This window comes from Tympanuchus pallidicinctus, unplaced genomic scaffold (assembly GCF_026119805.1).
Source record: "Tympanuchus pallidicinctus isolate F22 unplaced genomic scaffold, pur_lepc_1.0 scaffold28, whole genome shotgun sequence".
Lineage (NCBI taxonomy): Eukaryota > Metazoa > Chordata > Aves > Galliformes > Phasianidae > Tympanuchus > Tympanuchus pallidicinctus.
The window spans coordinates 2,749,285-2,763,872 of NW_026294745.1; the positions used below are offsets into that span (position 1 = coordinate 2,749,285).

Consider the following 14,588-nt stretch of genomic DNA (forward strand, 5'->3'; position numbering starts at 1 on the left):
TGGCTGGAAGCTCCTGCACTTGCTGAGCATTGAGACCTGGTACAACCTTGCCTGCTACATCGTACCCAAATCTGAAGCACCTGAGCACAAATAGGGCTAAAAAGAGCTGGCTGGTCGCTGGGTACAAGGGAAGCTGAGAGCATTCATCTCCTAGGAGGGAGGCACCAACCAGATGCCCCGAACTGCCCTCAAGGAGTTTGCAGGAGCAGCCTTGATGAGATCTACCTGGATCTTACCTTTATCTTCCTAACTCTGCAGAAGCAAAATCAGAGAGAAATGGTCAAGTACAAACTCCACCTGAGGTCAAAAAGGAACCTCCCAGCCCAACTGAGGATCACTCCTGTCCTCAAACAAGGAGGGCACCTGCCCAGCAAGAAGACACTTGGAGCTTTGCTTCTGCTCACAAATACTGCTCCCCATACCATGGGGACAAACACGGGCAGGTGGGGAGCTGGCCCGTGCCGACTGCTGGAACGAGAAGCGAGGTAAGTGATAGCCTTACTGCAGCTGTTTATTTCCTCTGGCTGAGATGCTGGCCATGCATGTTAACATGGATATTCTGCCTTTATCCAGAACGAGATGAGTAGGAAATGGTCTCCAAACATAAGTAAATATATATACATCTCCAGCCCTCACAGGTATAGACAGACAAGAAAATGAGTGAGTATCACAGAAAACCACCAGTGCTGATGTGAATTTTTTATAGTCAGTGCTAAGATTTGCAATAGGTTTCAGCAACCTCTTTACGGCCAATGTTATTCAGAGCAGGAGACTGGGCAAATTGAGACCTGTTAAAGAGAGAATCCAGAGGGCTTGTGGGAGCAAACTGCCACCAGGGCAGCTAAAAAACACAGGCTGGGCCAGCCCATACATTCCCTCTTCACACAGTTGGAGAGGGAGTGAGCAGCCCGTCTGTCTGGGTGGAGCAGCTGGGTGCCCTCATCCTCCAGCAGCAGGGCTGTGCCAGCAGGTCCCAGCATCTGCACAAGCTCCTGACACACAGCTTGCTCTCCAAACCCAGAGCCTCGCTGGAGAATCCTCCTGGCAGCACTGGGTTGCTGGAGTACTCCCTGGCTCAATGTCTCCAGGGACAGCCCGTGCTGGCCAGGCTGCTGCATGCATCATGAGATCACCTGCCCTCCTAATGGAACTCCAGTCCAGAATCAGGCGTGGGAAAGTTGCTCCATTCGCTGTTATCCCTCCATCAGCAGCAACGCAGCGCCCAGGTGCTCCACAGGGCACACTGACCTGTTCCACCTGCTGCCTCCACATCTCCTCGCTCATCCACGGAGCAGCGGGTGCTCAGGCCACCGACTGTGTGCCTACACACCAGAGCTGCCCTCTGCAGCCCATATTTTCCCACGTTCATTTAAGGAGGACAAAAAACAAATAATCCACCTCCTGCATCGCCATTTCGAGTGGGAAAAGACACGAAGCTCTGCAGTCGCAGGGGATTTCAGCCTCACTGCTGAGAAAAGGGTCACCTTTAAGGAGGGAAACTTTAATTAAAGACCATAAATAGGAGGCGCTCGGTCGCACAGCTCGCTCTGGAACAGTTGGTGCCATTTGGCCCGACACAGATGAGGGCTGAGAAGTGCCCATTATTTCCAGCGGCCCCGCGCTGGGCTCTCACAGCTCCCTGTGCTCCACAGCCAGAGGATTAATCACGTCCAACGAGCGCAGTAATTAGGCCTGCTCTCATGCTGTACTGCACACGGCTATCTCGGATGGCTGCAGAGACATGGCAGCTGCTCAGCATATCCAAAATACCACACTTCAGAGGAACGCTGGGAAACTCTGCAAAGTGCTTACGACTGCTAAGCAGCACGGCTCCGAATAAAGGGCACGGTCTCATGAACTGGTAAGGCAATCTCCTCTGAAAACAGTGACTCATCTCGTTCTGGATAAAGGCAGAATATCTGTGTTAATATGCATATCGCTTATTTACAGTCACATCTGCTGGTGAAGCCATCATCCACCCCAGCATTCCTGCTTTAATATGGAATTTTGCTCCAGAGGAGTCTGGTTCTTGGATTTGTCAGCTCCCTCACCCACAGGCACCTGCCATTTAGTGCTCACCTCAGTTCTTCTCATTTCCTTTGCAGATACAAGTAGAAGAGAAAAACCCTACTCCTTGTCATCCTGCCAGCACATTCCCTGCAGGCGTTGCCAGTACGATGTGTACCAACAGCAGACCCTGAAGCACTTCTCCTCACTCCTGCAGCCCTGCTGGCAGCGCCTGCTGAACAAGCTGAGGGGAAGTCCGCGGGTCCTTCCAAGAAAAAGCCTGCTACCAAAGAGCCATCAAAGCAAGCAGCACGTCCCTGCAGGGAAACGTGGGGCCAACTTTCCCTATAGCAACATGTTCGGAATGCTTCAAGTTTTCCTTCCTTCTCTCAAGCCAGAATTGCTACAGATGGAGTTCTGCCCATCCACTGCGGGGTGGTGATGGCTCAAAGCCGATCCGCTTGGGATACACCCAAACCTGGGACCACCTCAGCCCCATTTCTTCCAGCAGGTTGGAAGGGTTCCCCCGGGTTCACACTTGCTTCAAAGAGGGAAGCAGAAAAGCAGTCTGGAAATCCATAACCTGACACCCACCAGCTGGTGCCAGGCAGGGACTGCAGCGCTGGGGTGGGATGAGACTCCTGCTTGCAGACAGCACGCCCCAGGCCCCTCTGCAGACATTATTTGTTTGCCATTGCTCCCTCCTCCAGCCCTTGTGCTGAGAGCCAGCTGCCTCAGCTCAAACCCAGCAGCTCCAGTGCAGGAACAGAGCCAAAGTGCTTACAGATGCTCCTGGCATCAGTCTGTCAAGGGGACTCAGCTGCTTCCACTCTCTCCCTGGGCCAGAATCAGCACTGGGTTTGGGGGTTGAATTCCCAACCTGACCTGCTCCGGGAGCTGCAGGGCCTTGTAGCTCTCGAGTGAGCAACTACACCCCCAAAGAGCCCATTTACAGCACAGCAGGCTCTGGTTTGGGGCAGGTCCTCATGCCACAATGACAGAAAAGCAAAGTCTGTGGGAGACCTTTTAACATGGAGCACTTAAAGATAAAGAGAAACAGGAGCTGGGATGAGCACCTCCCCGACCCCAGCTCCACTTAGTTTGAGTCCTGGAGTTCTATTCATTTACTCTCATTCACTTGATTGTCCGCTCAAAAGTAAGTTCGAAGATTCAGGCTGGGCAAAGCAGAGCTCATCCAGGAGGGCAGAGCTTTAGAGGTTGTGCTTTGTCCCCAGGTTGCCACAGGGCTGCTTTTTTTTTTTTTTCTTTCTGCTGAGCACCAAGCTGAATCCACCCAACCAGACACAGAGTGCTGGCTGCATTTCTAACCAAATACCCAGGGCTCCAGTTGCTCTGCGCCCTTCAGCAACCACCACCTTGAGCTCTTTCTCCTCTCCCCTAACAATTACAGTTTCAGAGAAGCAGACTCATTTCTGGCTGGCCACAAGCAGCGGCTCAGTGACTCTGCACTACTTGTATTCTTAGCCTAAGGAACAAGCATCAAAAAGACCCACTTTGCATACATCTACTGCTGCAAGGTTATTTCACTTCCAGGCAATTTTCTTTTTTTTTTTTTTCAGAACCACTAAAGCATCAAATGCAGAAGAGAAACTGTGAGAGAGCAGCATTTTGTGATGAAACAGAGCCACAGCGACGGCCTTTACAACAGAGCAGCTCTTGCGGGTCATGCAGCTGCAGCCCCACAGCACCCATCTGAGCGGCACCCGAACACGGCAGCCTCAGGCAAGAGGCAACTGAAATCATCACTAGTGACACCAGGAGAGCCACAAGGGCAGAGAGAGAAAGCACAGCACCTCGGGGAAAGTCATGAGAGGAGCACAGAAAGAGAAACAATAACAGAGAGAGTGGAGAGGAAGAGCAACCCGAGAGGAAGTGGGGAAGAATAGTGGTAGTGAGCTATTTGCACTCCTCCCATCAGCACAGGCAGTCACTCGCCTAAACCAGCAACGCAGCTTCACAAATAGAGGGGTGTGCTTGATTTTTAGCACATCTGTGAAACGTGTGACAGCACAAGAGAAGAAACCAGAAGGTGTTGCTTGCATTAGCTAAGGTACAATCGGTAGCAATACCCAACATCGCGCAGCGCAGGTTGTGCAGAGCTCCACCGCACACCCCAGCGCTGTGCGAACACTCGCTGCCGTAGCTGGGAGCCCCCCAGCCCCAGGAGCAGCCCGAGGTACCTTTCATTGCCCGGCTGGAACTCGGAGAGCAGGGACGGCCTCCTCCGCTGCGGCTGCATGATGGACCCGGGCGGGAGGTGCGAAGCGAAGTCCCTGGAATGGTGCTGGTACTCCAGCAGTGCGACGTCCTGTGGAAACACACACAGCTCGTTAGGCTGATGGCAGCTTTCAGGAACGCAGTGAGCCCGACAGCTCAGAGCAGACCGTGCCAACGCTCTTCCTCTGGAGCTGAGTGCTGTCCCCCAGCCCTGCAGGAGCACAGCCCCCTGGCCCAGGCTGCTCGTGGGGCACACGGGCTTCTGGCACCCACGCTGGACTGGTGATGGCTTTAGAGCCAGGTGAGAGAACATGAAACGTCACAGGATGCTTTCAGCTTCAGTAACCCACGCTGTGGCATAGAGAGAGAAATGAAGAAGAGAGGAAGGATCAAAAACGTTGTTCCTTTAAACACAGCTCCCCTGGGCACAGCTGAAGGGGCTCAGAAGGATAGTATGCTACTTATTATGTGCACGTCCCTTTTGTTCCTTGACCCTTGGAGAGTACAGAACAGTATGTTCCCGATTTTAATTAAATAAGAAGCCCTCCTGCTCTGTGCCACAGACCGATTCCAGCAACAGCATTTCAGCACCTATGTTTCAATCGCTCATTTTTTATTTGCAGATAGATACTTGACCAGAAAAGAAGACTAATCATCTAATTAACTGAGACCTTCAGCAGTGGCACACAAAGCCCTGCCACAGAATATCGTGGTAACACCGACGCTTATTTACATTAGAACCAGTCCCACCTGGGAGTCTATTTCAAACAGCCCTCACTCAGAACAACACCAAACAAAAGCTCGGACTGCTCACAAAGAAAAAGAAATGTCAGGGTCAAAAACAACAGCAACAAAAAAAACCAAAGCCAACCACCACCCACCAAATATAACGCCAAGTACTTGCAGTTGGGAGGGGAAAACCTCTCAGCCTGAACAGCTGCACGGGTGTTATTTGATCAGATGTAACCAGGGCTGATAAACCCCAGTGCGCAGCAAAGAGCCTCAGCACGGGGAGGGGCAGGCACAGAGCAGATTTTGGAGCTGATGCTGCACCAACCTGCACCTTCCCTTTGTGGAAATCCAGGGAGAAAAACCAGTTCTCAGCACTCAGTCCAGGGAAGCCAACAAAACCAGACCTCTGCCCCAGTCCTGCCCCTCTCTCACAGGAGCTGCAAAGGTCAAACACACATGGAGGAGGAAGGGGAATGGTGGTTCTGTAAGGCGCATCAGGAGATGAAAGCTGGCGATCAGGTTCATCTTCTCCCAACGTGTAGCAGCTGTGTGCTGCCGCTGCCCTTCTGCTCTGATAGATCACGGGAAAGGGCAGGAAGCAAGGAAAGCAAACTCAGGAGCCTAGGGCCCCTGCAGCCCCTGGCACCTCTGGGGCAGCTTTGGGGAAGGCTCCATCTACTCACCTAGCAGGGACGTTCTAGCCCTGCCGTACACGCAGGCCTTAGGAGAAGAAGGCCCCACACGTGGAGCCCTGTGGGACCGAGGGTCAGAGCATACCATGATGCCACACCAGCAGGAGAAGCACAGGCACCAAGGGAATGCGACCTCATGACCTGGCCAGGCAGAGCCGCTGCCTACAACATGCTTCTCCTATTCACACTCGTCCTGTCTTTTTAAACAAAACCAAACCTTGAGCAATACAGCGCCTGCCATCGGTGTACAAAATGCACTCGTGCCAGCTGGGAAGGCACACCAGCAGGCCTACAGCCAGGGCACTCACCTGCTGTGGGTGTACAAACAAGAATTACCTGTCCGGGAGACTGGAAGGCTGTGCCCTTGGGAGGAAAAAAGGAAAAAAGGGCTCCTGCGTGTCCCAACAGCCCTGTCTTCCCTCTCCCCTTGCCCATACAAGCCTTGCCTTCTCCTCCAACACCCTCCAGAAAACAGCTCCTGGAGCTCACTGTTTCCTGGCACAGCCAGAAGCAGCAGGTGAGGCTCGACCTTGGGGCCAGGACTGCATCCCCACTCAGGGCACCGCTGTCTGACTGCTCTGCTTTGCTCACATCAGCACATCCCCACTCAGGGCACCGCTGTCTGACTGCTCCGCTCATATCGCCGCTCAGTTTTAGTTGAAGAAAACATAACCTGAAAAATGAGTGACAGGAATCAAAACTGACAGGTTTCTGTGTCCTGTGATGAACCGTCAAAGGAACCAGGGGACACCTGGCAGGACATAGGTGGATGAATTGCTCAGAAGGTTACTGCAGTATGCTCCATTGTGAGCTAGGGGCGTGTTTTTCAGACACAAACACCAGAAAGGTTTACAGGCTGCCTCCAGAAAAGACCTCGGTGTTGCTCAGTGGTGTTTTGAAGACCTGCTGGGACACAGGAGCAGACCTGGAAATCTACAGGAGCCACCAGGCAGGAGGGGAAGGTTGGATCCCTGCTGGGAGCAGCGTGACACTGAAATGCAGCAAAAAGGTCGAGCTGTCTGTGCCTCCAGGCCCAGAAACACACTGCTCTTCGTCCTTCACACAGCACCTGGCACTGTGCCGTGCTGGAGCGCTGCCCTGGCCCAGGCCAATCCATCTTGTGTGCAAGGAACAGACGCATGAAAAGCAGTAAGCCGTATCTCCAAAGCTTCGGGTGAAGCCAGCTACGTAAAACTAGAAAAAAGACAAGGAAAATCTACATTATCCACTTTCAAACCGTGCACCTGCAGCAGTACTGGAACAAATCACCTTGAAGAAACCCAGGAGAGAGCTGCTCAGGGCTCAGCTCACGATGCAGAGGGGCAGCACCTTTCCCTAAGGACACAGAGCAGCACGGGGCTGTGCGGCACAGAACACAGGGACAGCACGGCGACCAGCACCAGCAGCACCTCACAGTGAGTCTGAGCCCACAGCATAGCCCACACAGCCATTTAGCATCCAGCTGGAGCCAAGGGCAGCCTACATCATCCCAGGCAATGTCAGAAGAAGCTGCTGCAACCCCCTGGCCTCTACAGTGCGGCTGGATTCACCCCCTTACAGGCAGAAACCTGCCCAGGGCACGCTCACTGCAGCAGGCCCCTCTGTGCAGCTCCCAGCCCTGCAGCACATGGAGCAGCTGGCTGGGCTGAGCCTGCAAGAACAGCAGCATCACCTGGACCGGACAGACACAGAGTGCTATGGTGCCATAAATCACCACGACAGAGCAATACAGCACAAGGCCAACGTTTAGATAAATAAAATGCTAACAAGCCAAAAGCAGCCTCATTAAAATACACTTCTTCATGCGGCAGACAGAGAAGGTGCCCCAGCAGGCTCCCAGCAAGCCGTCCTGCGCTGCCAGTGGGAAGTGTGATGTGCTGCACCTCCCCTGCCTGGGGCTGCTGGGCAGGGACCGGAGTGCACTCAGTCTCAAGGACTCTCTGCGTTCTTCCTCAATGCCACAGCGCTCAGAGCGCCGTCTCTCTCCTCCCCCGGTAGATTCTATCACCCCACATAACCCAGCTCTATTGGGCTCATTTAAATACAGTAATCAAACTCTCTAAAGCCAGGAGACCGAACGCAGCGCTGCAGAAAAGCTTTCAGTGGCACAGAAATACAGAAAGCCTCACGAAAAAAGAAAGCTGCTCTGTGAGAGCTCTCAGTGAGCTGCCTTACCTACTGCAGCATCTCCAGCAAATTCCTCCCTGTGCCCTCTGACCTCAGGATAACCCAGGCGCCAAACCAATGGCTGTGCACAGCTCACAGGCCGCCTGCCTCTCTCCCTTTCTGTTTTGAACGCGTGCACTCACCAGCATACTTTGCTCTTCCCCCACTCACAGCTGCCTGAGCTGATCCAGGAGAGCGCATGGAGGCTGGGAGCAAAGCTGGGCTCTGCCTGCAGCACAAGGACTGGGCAGTGCTGCAGCCCCACTGAGTGCAGCCACGGTACCACTGCCTGCTCCATCCATCCCCATCGGGCCCCAGGAAGAGGAGCCTGCAGAAGAGAAGCCTGGAGCTGCTCTTGCAGTAAAATAAGCAAGCTGCTGTTCCTCTCTTCCTCCTACCAGCAGAAGAACAAGTGTAAACACCCAGGGCTTTTAGCTGGAAAGAGCCCACAGGATGTCCAGCACAGCCAGGCGAGCACTGCAGCACAGCTCGAGCTGCCTGCACGAGGCCTGGCCCTGCTGCTCACCACATCTCCACTTGAGAAAGTAACTAGGAGCTCCCCACTGACTTTCAGTGCAAAATAAGACCAATTCACTTAAAACCACCACTCCCCTTTTGCACTGACACCCAGCAGGAGCAGCACAGGTCCACCATGCCATCTGCAAGCTGGGCCGGCTGCTCACAGAATGACAGAACGTCCCAGATCAGAAGAGACCCACAAGGACCATCGGATCCAACTCCTGGCTCCACAGTAGAACCACCCAAGCCCCACGTCTGAAAGCATGGTCCAAAAGCATGGTCCAGACACCCCTTGAGCTCCAGCAGCTCTGTGTTTTGCCCACTGCCCCAGGGCAGCCAGTTCCATTTCCTAATACCCATCCTCCAGCACCTCCCCAATGAATGAGAGCCATCTCCACTCCACTCTGTACACCTTGAACTTAGCTAGAAAAAAAAAAAGAAAAAAAAAAAGTTGCTTTAAATCTCAGTCTGCCAGCAATGAGCGTGACCTATTTTAGCAATAAAAGGAAAAGCTCTCTGGTGCCTGGATACCCCTTGGTGCTGGCAGCAGTTGCTCATCAGACCGAGAAATGCACTTTTGAGCCATTGCCTGAAGAAAATTCTTGCCCAAAGACGGCTGAGGTAGGAGGAGGTTTGGGAGGAAGCTGCATGGGGACAGAGCCCCAGCACAAAGGAGCAGCATCCACCCAGGAAGCAAGAGAAAACCTTACAGAGCATCATCGCTCTTACTGATCAAAGCAGGCTGTCCCCAGGCACTTTGCTGTCTGCCCCACATCCTTCCCAAAAGCCTGGGTCAAGCTCATTGCAGATTCAAAAAAAATAAAAACAAATACCAACTGCTTCACAATTAGCTATACTGTTGGAGATAAGGTCGGTCATAAAAACCTGGCTGAATGCACGCATTTTTATCTTGCCTACGGGGATGCAACATGTGCTGAAAAGACAAACGCCCTCATTGTTCTGACACAGCCTCTTTGCCATCCACCTCGCAGGGCTGCTGAGTCGGCCTTTTGTTTTAGGAGGTGACCACAGTGCGCCTGGCCCCTTCCTGGAAGGCATCGATCGCTGCTGCTGTCCCCGCACAGAGGCCGTGCTGCTGCCGGCACCATCAGCGTCTGTAGCAGCTGCACAGCAATGCATCCTGCCTGACGCCTTCTCCCCCTCCCTCTGCACACACCAGGGCTGTCAGCGATGTGTGCCTGTCCCAACTGAATGTGCCATTCACGGACAAGAAGTGACGGCGTGCTGGGGGCAGCCCCCAGCTCCCCTGGCTTCCCAGTCATCTGACCGGAGCCTGGTGCCAGGCCAGCAGCCAGCCTGCCCCCGCAGCCAGGGCCGCACGCAGAACAGCAGCACATTCATCGCAGGGCTGCATCTGAATTTCTCTCCATCACAAGACTTTTGGCTTCTTCTTTTGCCCCAGTCACGTCCCGGCACCGCTGAGCCAGCACTGAGCCCTTCCCCCCATCCCCATGCTGGGCACTCTGCTTCCTGCAGCCATTCTCAGCCACGAGCCTTGCTGTGGGGTGAGCAACGTGCCAAACCCCAAACATCCAACCCAAGCAATTCTATGATCCACATTGAAAGTGTCAGGTCACTTTGCTCATCATCACTTCTCTCCCACAGCAGTCCCCCACCACACATCACCGACCTGCTGCCTTCCCACATCCCCCATTCAGCTCCCAACTACACTTCCTTACAACTGCACAACAAATTCATCAGGTTAAGGGACCTGACCCACTCACAGTTGTGTGTAAATGACAAGCAGCAGATCCCCCAGTCCTGCAAAAGGCATTTCCACCACAGGGGTTGGTGGAGCAACATGGACAGAGTCAGGCTGGCAGTGCTTTATGTCTCCAAAAGCAGCATTTCTGGAGCTCTACCTTTGCCAAACCACATATGCAGCAAGTTTTTTCTTCCCCTGTGGATTTACAACTCTGAAATCAACGAAAAGCAAAGTATCCTCTACATCAACTCATGTCCAAGAAGTAGATTAGGAAACTGCCATAAAACTGTACTTGAAGAAAAAAAGTTGTTTTGTGTAAGTGAGAATTTTCCTAGGGAAAATGAGCCCTGCTCACAGCAGCTACTGTAAGCCAGCTCCTTGTTCCTGGCACAGAGAGACAGACCCCAGGGCAGGGAATTAGGTGTTCTGTTCCTTCCCTTGCATCCCTCCTGATCCTAAATCACAAAGCCAATTCTCCCAAAACCACCACTCAGCCAAACCAACCTCATGCAATACTGCACTGCAAATCTCAGGTTAATTCAGGAGTAATTATTCTGTGCTCTTATGGCAGAACTGATCATAGTGGGTAAGTTCCAAGGCAGGTTTTTGCTGCTCAAGCCTTTCCCTGGGCTGTTTGCTGGAGGCTGCAGAGCTGGCAGCGATGCCCCCCGCCCGGCTGCACAGCTGGGAGCAGGCAGCTTTTTCTCACTCCTGGAGATGGTTGGAGGAGGCTCTTTGCAGGCTGGGGGATTTTAGCATTTGGCACCATAAACCCTTCCGTTCTGCAAGTTCCTAGAGCACCAACACAGACTGGCATTTTGCTTGCTGGAGATAAAAGTGTGAATAATCATTCTGAAAAAAAAAGAAAAAAAAAAAAGAAAAAAAAAGCCCACCACAGCAGCAGAGACCTGTAATGCCCTCCCTGTGCTTACCCACCATCGTGCTGCCACTCCCTGCCTTGTGGACACACGCCAGCTCCTGCCATCCCAGAGACATGCAGCTCTGTGCACAACAGCCTGCTGCTACCTGGCACTACCTGGCCGAGGCATCAGCACACCAGTTTGCATCAACCTCGTGCCTCTGGTTCAGAGGGATGAGAAAGCGCCTGGCCAAGTGAGCAATCGCTCCGGCACAGGAGGTGCTTTGCAAGATGTCAGCAGAGGAACTACAGTGGCTTACCGAGAGCTGCTCCCAGACAGGAGGGGAGGCCGGGCAGAAAGCACAAAGGCCTGTGGAAGCTGGAGCTCAGGGGTTAAGCAGGGAAGCTCACGTTTCCATCCTGCTGGGTGGGGAACAGGGCTTTGTTGGAAGGGGATGCCACACCACCACAACTCAAATGCCAATGGAGCACGTGCATACACCCCAACTGTTCTCCAACCCTGATTAATACCTCCAGTAAGTAACAAAATACTACGAGCACGTCCGAAACAGAGGCTGCTCTGGGGTGGGGACAGCCAGCTCCTGGCAATGGCAGCATGCACCCAGACAGCAGCACAGCAAGGGACTGGGCACCCAGCGAGGAACCAGGGGCACCCTGCTGCCCCAGGGAGCAGTGACCACGGAGGGGCTCCAGGGGACGTGGCCATGCAGGGACATCAACCTGGTTACAGAAAATATCTGCAGGTTGCCTGAAAAGGAATATCCATCATGCCAAGGTTTGCTTTGAGAGAGCATGAACTTCGGACACATTAGAAGGTTAACAGCGTAAGTAATGTGTTTTTTCACCTTTAGCTAAAGGTCACAAAGCATTCAAACAATTCTTCTGTTCCCAAGCAGAACATGATAGAATCAGCTGAACATCCCAACACTGCAGCTAATTAATACAGAAAACTAACATGTTTCACCTGCAGTTTTGGCTAACAACGCTACAATCCTCTTAAGGAAAAACAAAACAAAACTGTTCATTGGTGATTTTTAACAGAATCCTTCTATCTAAACTTCTGTTTGAGAGCATGCACACTTGGCAAAGTTGCTTTGTAAGCAATTTTTTAATACGTTGGAATTAAATCTCAGGTCATAAGATCCCACACTTGGTCTGCCTCCTGAGCAGCAGCTGGCCCCAAACCAGAAAGGAAGAGGCAGAGAAGCAGGAGGAGACCCCAGGGCAGTGGAGCAGCCCTCCCCACAGCTGGCACCTGCAGGCCACAGCAGCACGCAAAGCCCTGCTCACCCTGTGCTGGATCTCCTCCAGCAGCCCCTGGCTAAGCAGCAGCTCCTGGCTCTGGCTGCTGGGCGCCGGTACCCATACACAACAAGTGCATTTCTGTGAGTTTGTTTGAAACGCCTCTTTTTTCATCCATTTTGTTGGATATTCCCTCAGGTTTGGTGAGCAGCGAGCAGAAAAACACCCAGCCTGCTTCCCCTGCCTAATGCCCCTTCACAACGCCCAATCCCGCTTGCCTCATCTGTGAAATCCAACAGCTGAAATCCTTTAAATCACTTTTCATAAAGCGTCTCCAAGCCTAAAATAATGTCACGGCTCATTTCGGAGCTCAGTCTTCTGCTGCACCACGTTTCCCTGGGTGCGCCCGTCACAGCTGGACTGCAATTATTTATTTCTGTTCTCATGGCATTCGCAGCCCCGCTGTGCTCAGCCCCACGTGCCCAGGAGGTGACCGGGCCGCTTCCGCGGCTGGGGAAGGAACCCAGGGCCAACAAGTTCCCAGCTCGCATGAAAGGATGTCGTGGAATGCAGCAACCCAGCACTGAGACCTAATGAGATGCGAGGCACGCCAGCGCTGGGTTGGTTTTGGCCTTTCTTACTTTCTTCCAAACAAGCTCCCACTGTGCAAACACACCCCATGACAAAACCGACCTGGCCAAGACATGCAAGCAAATACCACTGACTTCAATGGTAAAGCAGCACAGCAGCTTCCAAGCAACGGAGCTCTCCCAAGTAACCCCACCAGAGAGCAGCCCCATCCTCAAAGCCACAGCACAGCCAGCTCCCAGCAAGGTGTGCTCAGGGTGCGTGGGGCTGGCACGCTTCCACCCAGAGGCAAGAGGATCTGCTTGGCCTTCCAGCTGAAAGCCTCAAGCTTTCCTGCACCCAGACACCTACAGGGTATCGCGTAACTTCGGAAGATTACACATGGCAGTAAAAATAGCTGCTAGAAGCAAAAGCCAGCAACTTCTTCCAACATTAATAGCATAGAATAAAAACAGCATTCACTCCAGCCAGAGAGCAGGACAGGTTGCAGAAACCCAGAGCTCAGCCTCCCTTGCAAACAATTGCCCCATTCGGGTCAATCTGCTGACGTGACACTAAGGGAGAGCTGTGGGTTGGCAAGGGATGAGGATTCAATCCCAAAACCAGAAGCCACCTGCCCTCTTCTAAAATCCCCCTCCAACCTGAGCTTTGAGGTTTAGCGAGTTGTTTTTCAGTCACGGCTTTACAACAACAGCAGACCTTGCTCACCTGGTCACATCCTCCTGCTCAAATTTCTGATAAAAACAGAACAGGGATTTTCTTGTTGAGACAAACGTTCTCATTCCACCCACCGCCCAAATAAACACGCTCATACCAGTGGAAGCAAAACTCCTCTAGATCAAACCAGGTCAGCCTGTCTCATAGCCTGCATGAAAAGCCTCTTTGTGCTGAAGCAGGCAGACCCCAAGCAATCTAGACGAGCCAGTTAACTCAGCCAAAAGCTCGTCCTGCACCCTCTGTATGTTCCTATTTCAAAGCCATTCCAAACTCCAGCTCTGCTCTACATGCCGCTCTGCTGAAGCCCAACAAAGAGGGCAGACAGGAAAATTTCACCTCTTCGTTGACATTTCTTGCATTTCCAGGCTTTCAAGTCAAACCCTAAATTCATCACGGCAGGAGTTTCACAGTTCAATAGCCTTCACCATCAGCAAAGTAACCCTGAGACAAGGTCACCTCGCTAACTCCTATTACATGCACCGTACCGGCTGCGGTCACCGTGCTGCAGCTCACCGAGGAGAGGGCACACCACACTCCAGCACCTAATAAGATTCATTTAAGCAGCCTGAGCTGACTAAAGCTGTTCCACTAAGGAGAGGTTTTTTTCTGTTAAGAGCTTAAACCTAAAGCAGTCAAACATCCAAGATGAGAAAGCAGGGATGTGAGTGACAGGGCGCAGGGAGAGGCTGGATCTGGGTGAGTTAACCCAGTGCATTCAGCAAAACACAGCCAGCCCTCATCTCAATGCATGGCTTAGTCCTACAGGAGACAAGACTACACATCAAAAAGGAGGGAAGGGAAAAGCATGAGAAAAGGCAAAATGTTAAGAAAATCAGCAGAGTTCCTCCTTGCCTCACAGTACTACCACCAGACACACAGAGCAGGGCTGTTCTCCTGACCCAAAGCAGCAGCAGGTTCACCCCTGCCTTGAGGACATCACCACGCTGTGCTCTGGTTCCCAGTGGGGCTGAACCACATTCCCCTCTCTCCACCAAACCAGCTGAGCTCTCCAGAGGACCAATAGTCCTCAGCACTCACAGGTGGTGAGCCGGTGCGCAAGGACAGCACCGCAGTAAGGGGT

At 52.8% G+C, this 14,588-nt stretch overlaps 1 protein-coding gene across 16 annotated transcripts in view; it reads right to left on the bottom strand.

Annotated features, from left to right (window-relative positions):
- NCOR2 (nuclear receptor corepressor 2) overlaps nucleotides 1-14,588 on the bottom strand; it is a 163,947-nt gene that overhangs the window by 102,986 nt on the left and 46,373 nt on the right. For all 16 annotated transcript variants that reach the window (XM_052691171.1, XM_052691170.1, XM_052691168.1 and 13 more), the window contains exon 3: nucleotides 4,209-4,336. In XM_052691171.1, the coding sequence (XP_052547131.1) occupies nucleotides 4,209-4,336 (128 nt within the window). The remainder of the gene's footprint in view (nucleotides 1-4,208; nucleotides 4,337-14,588) is intronic.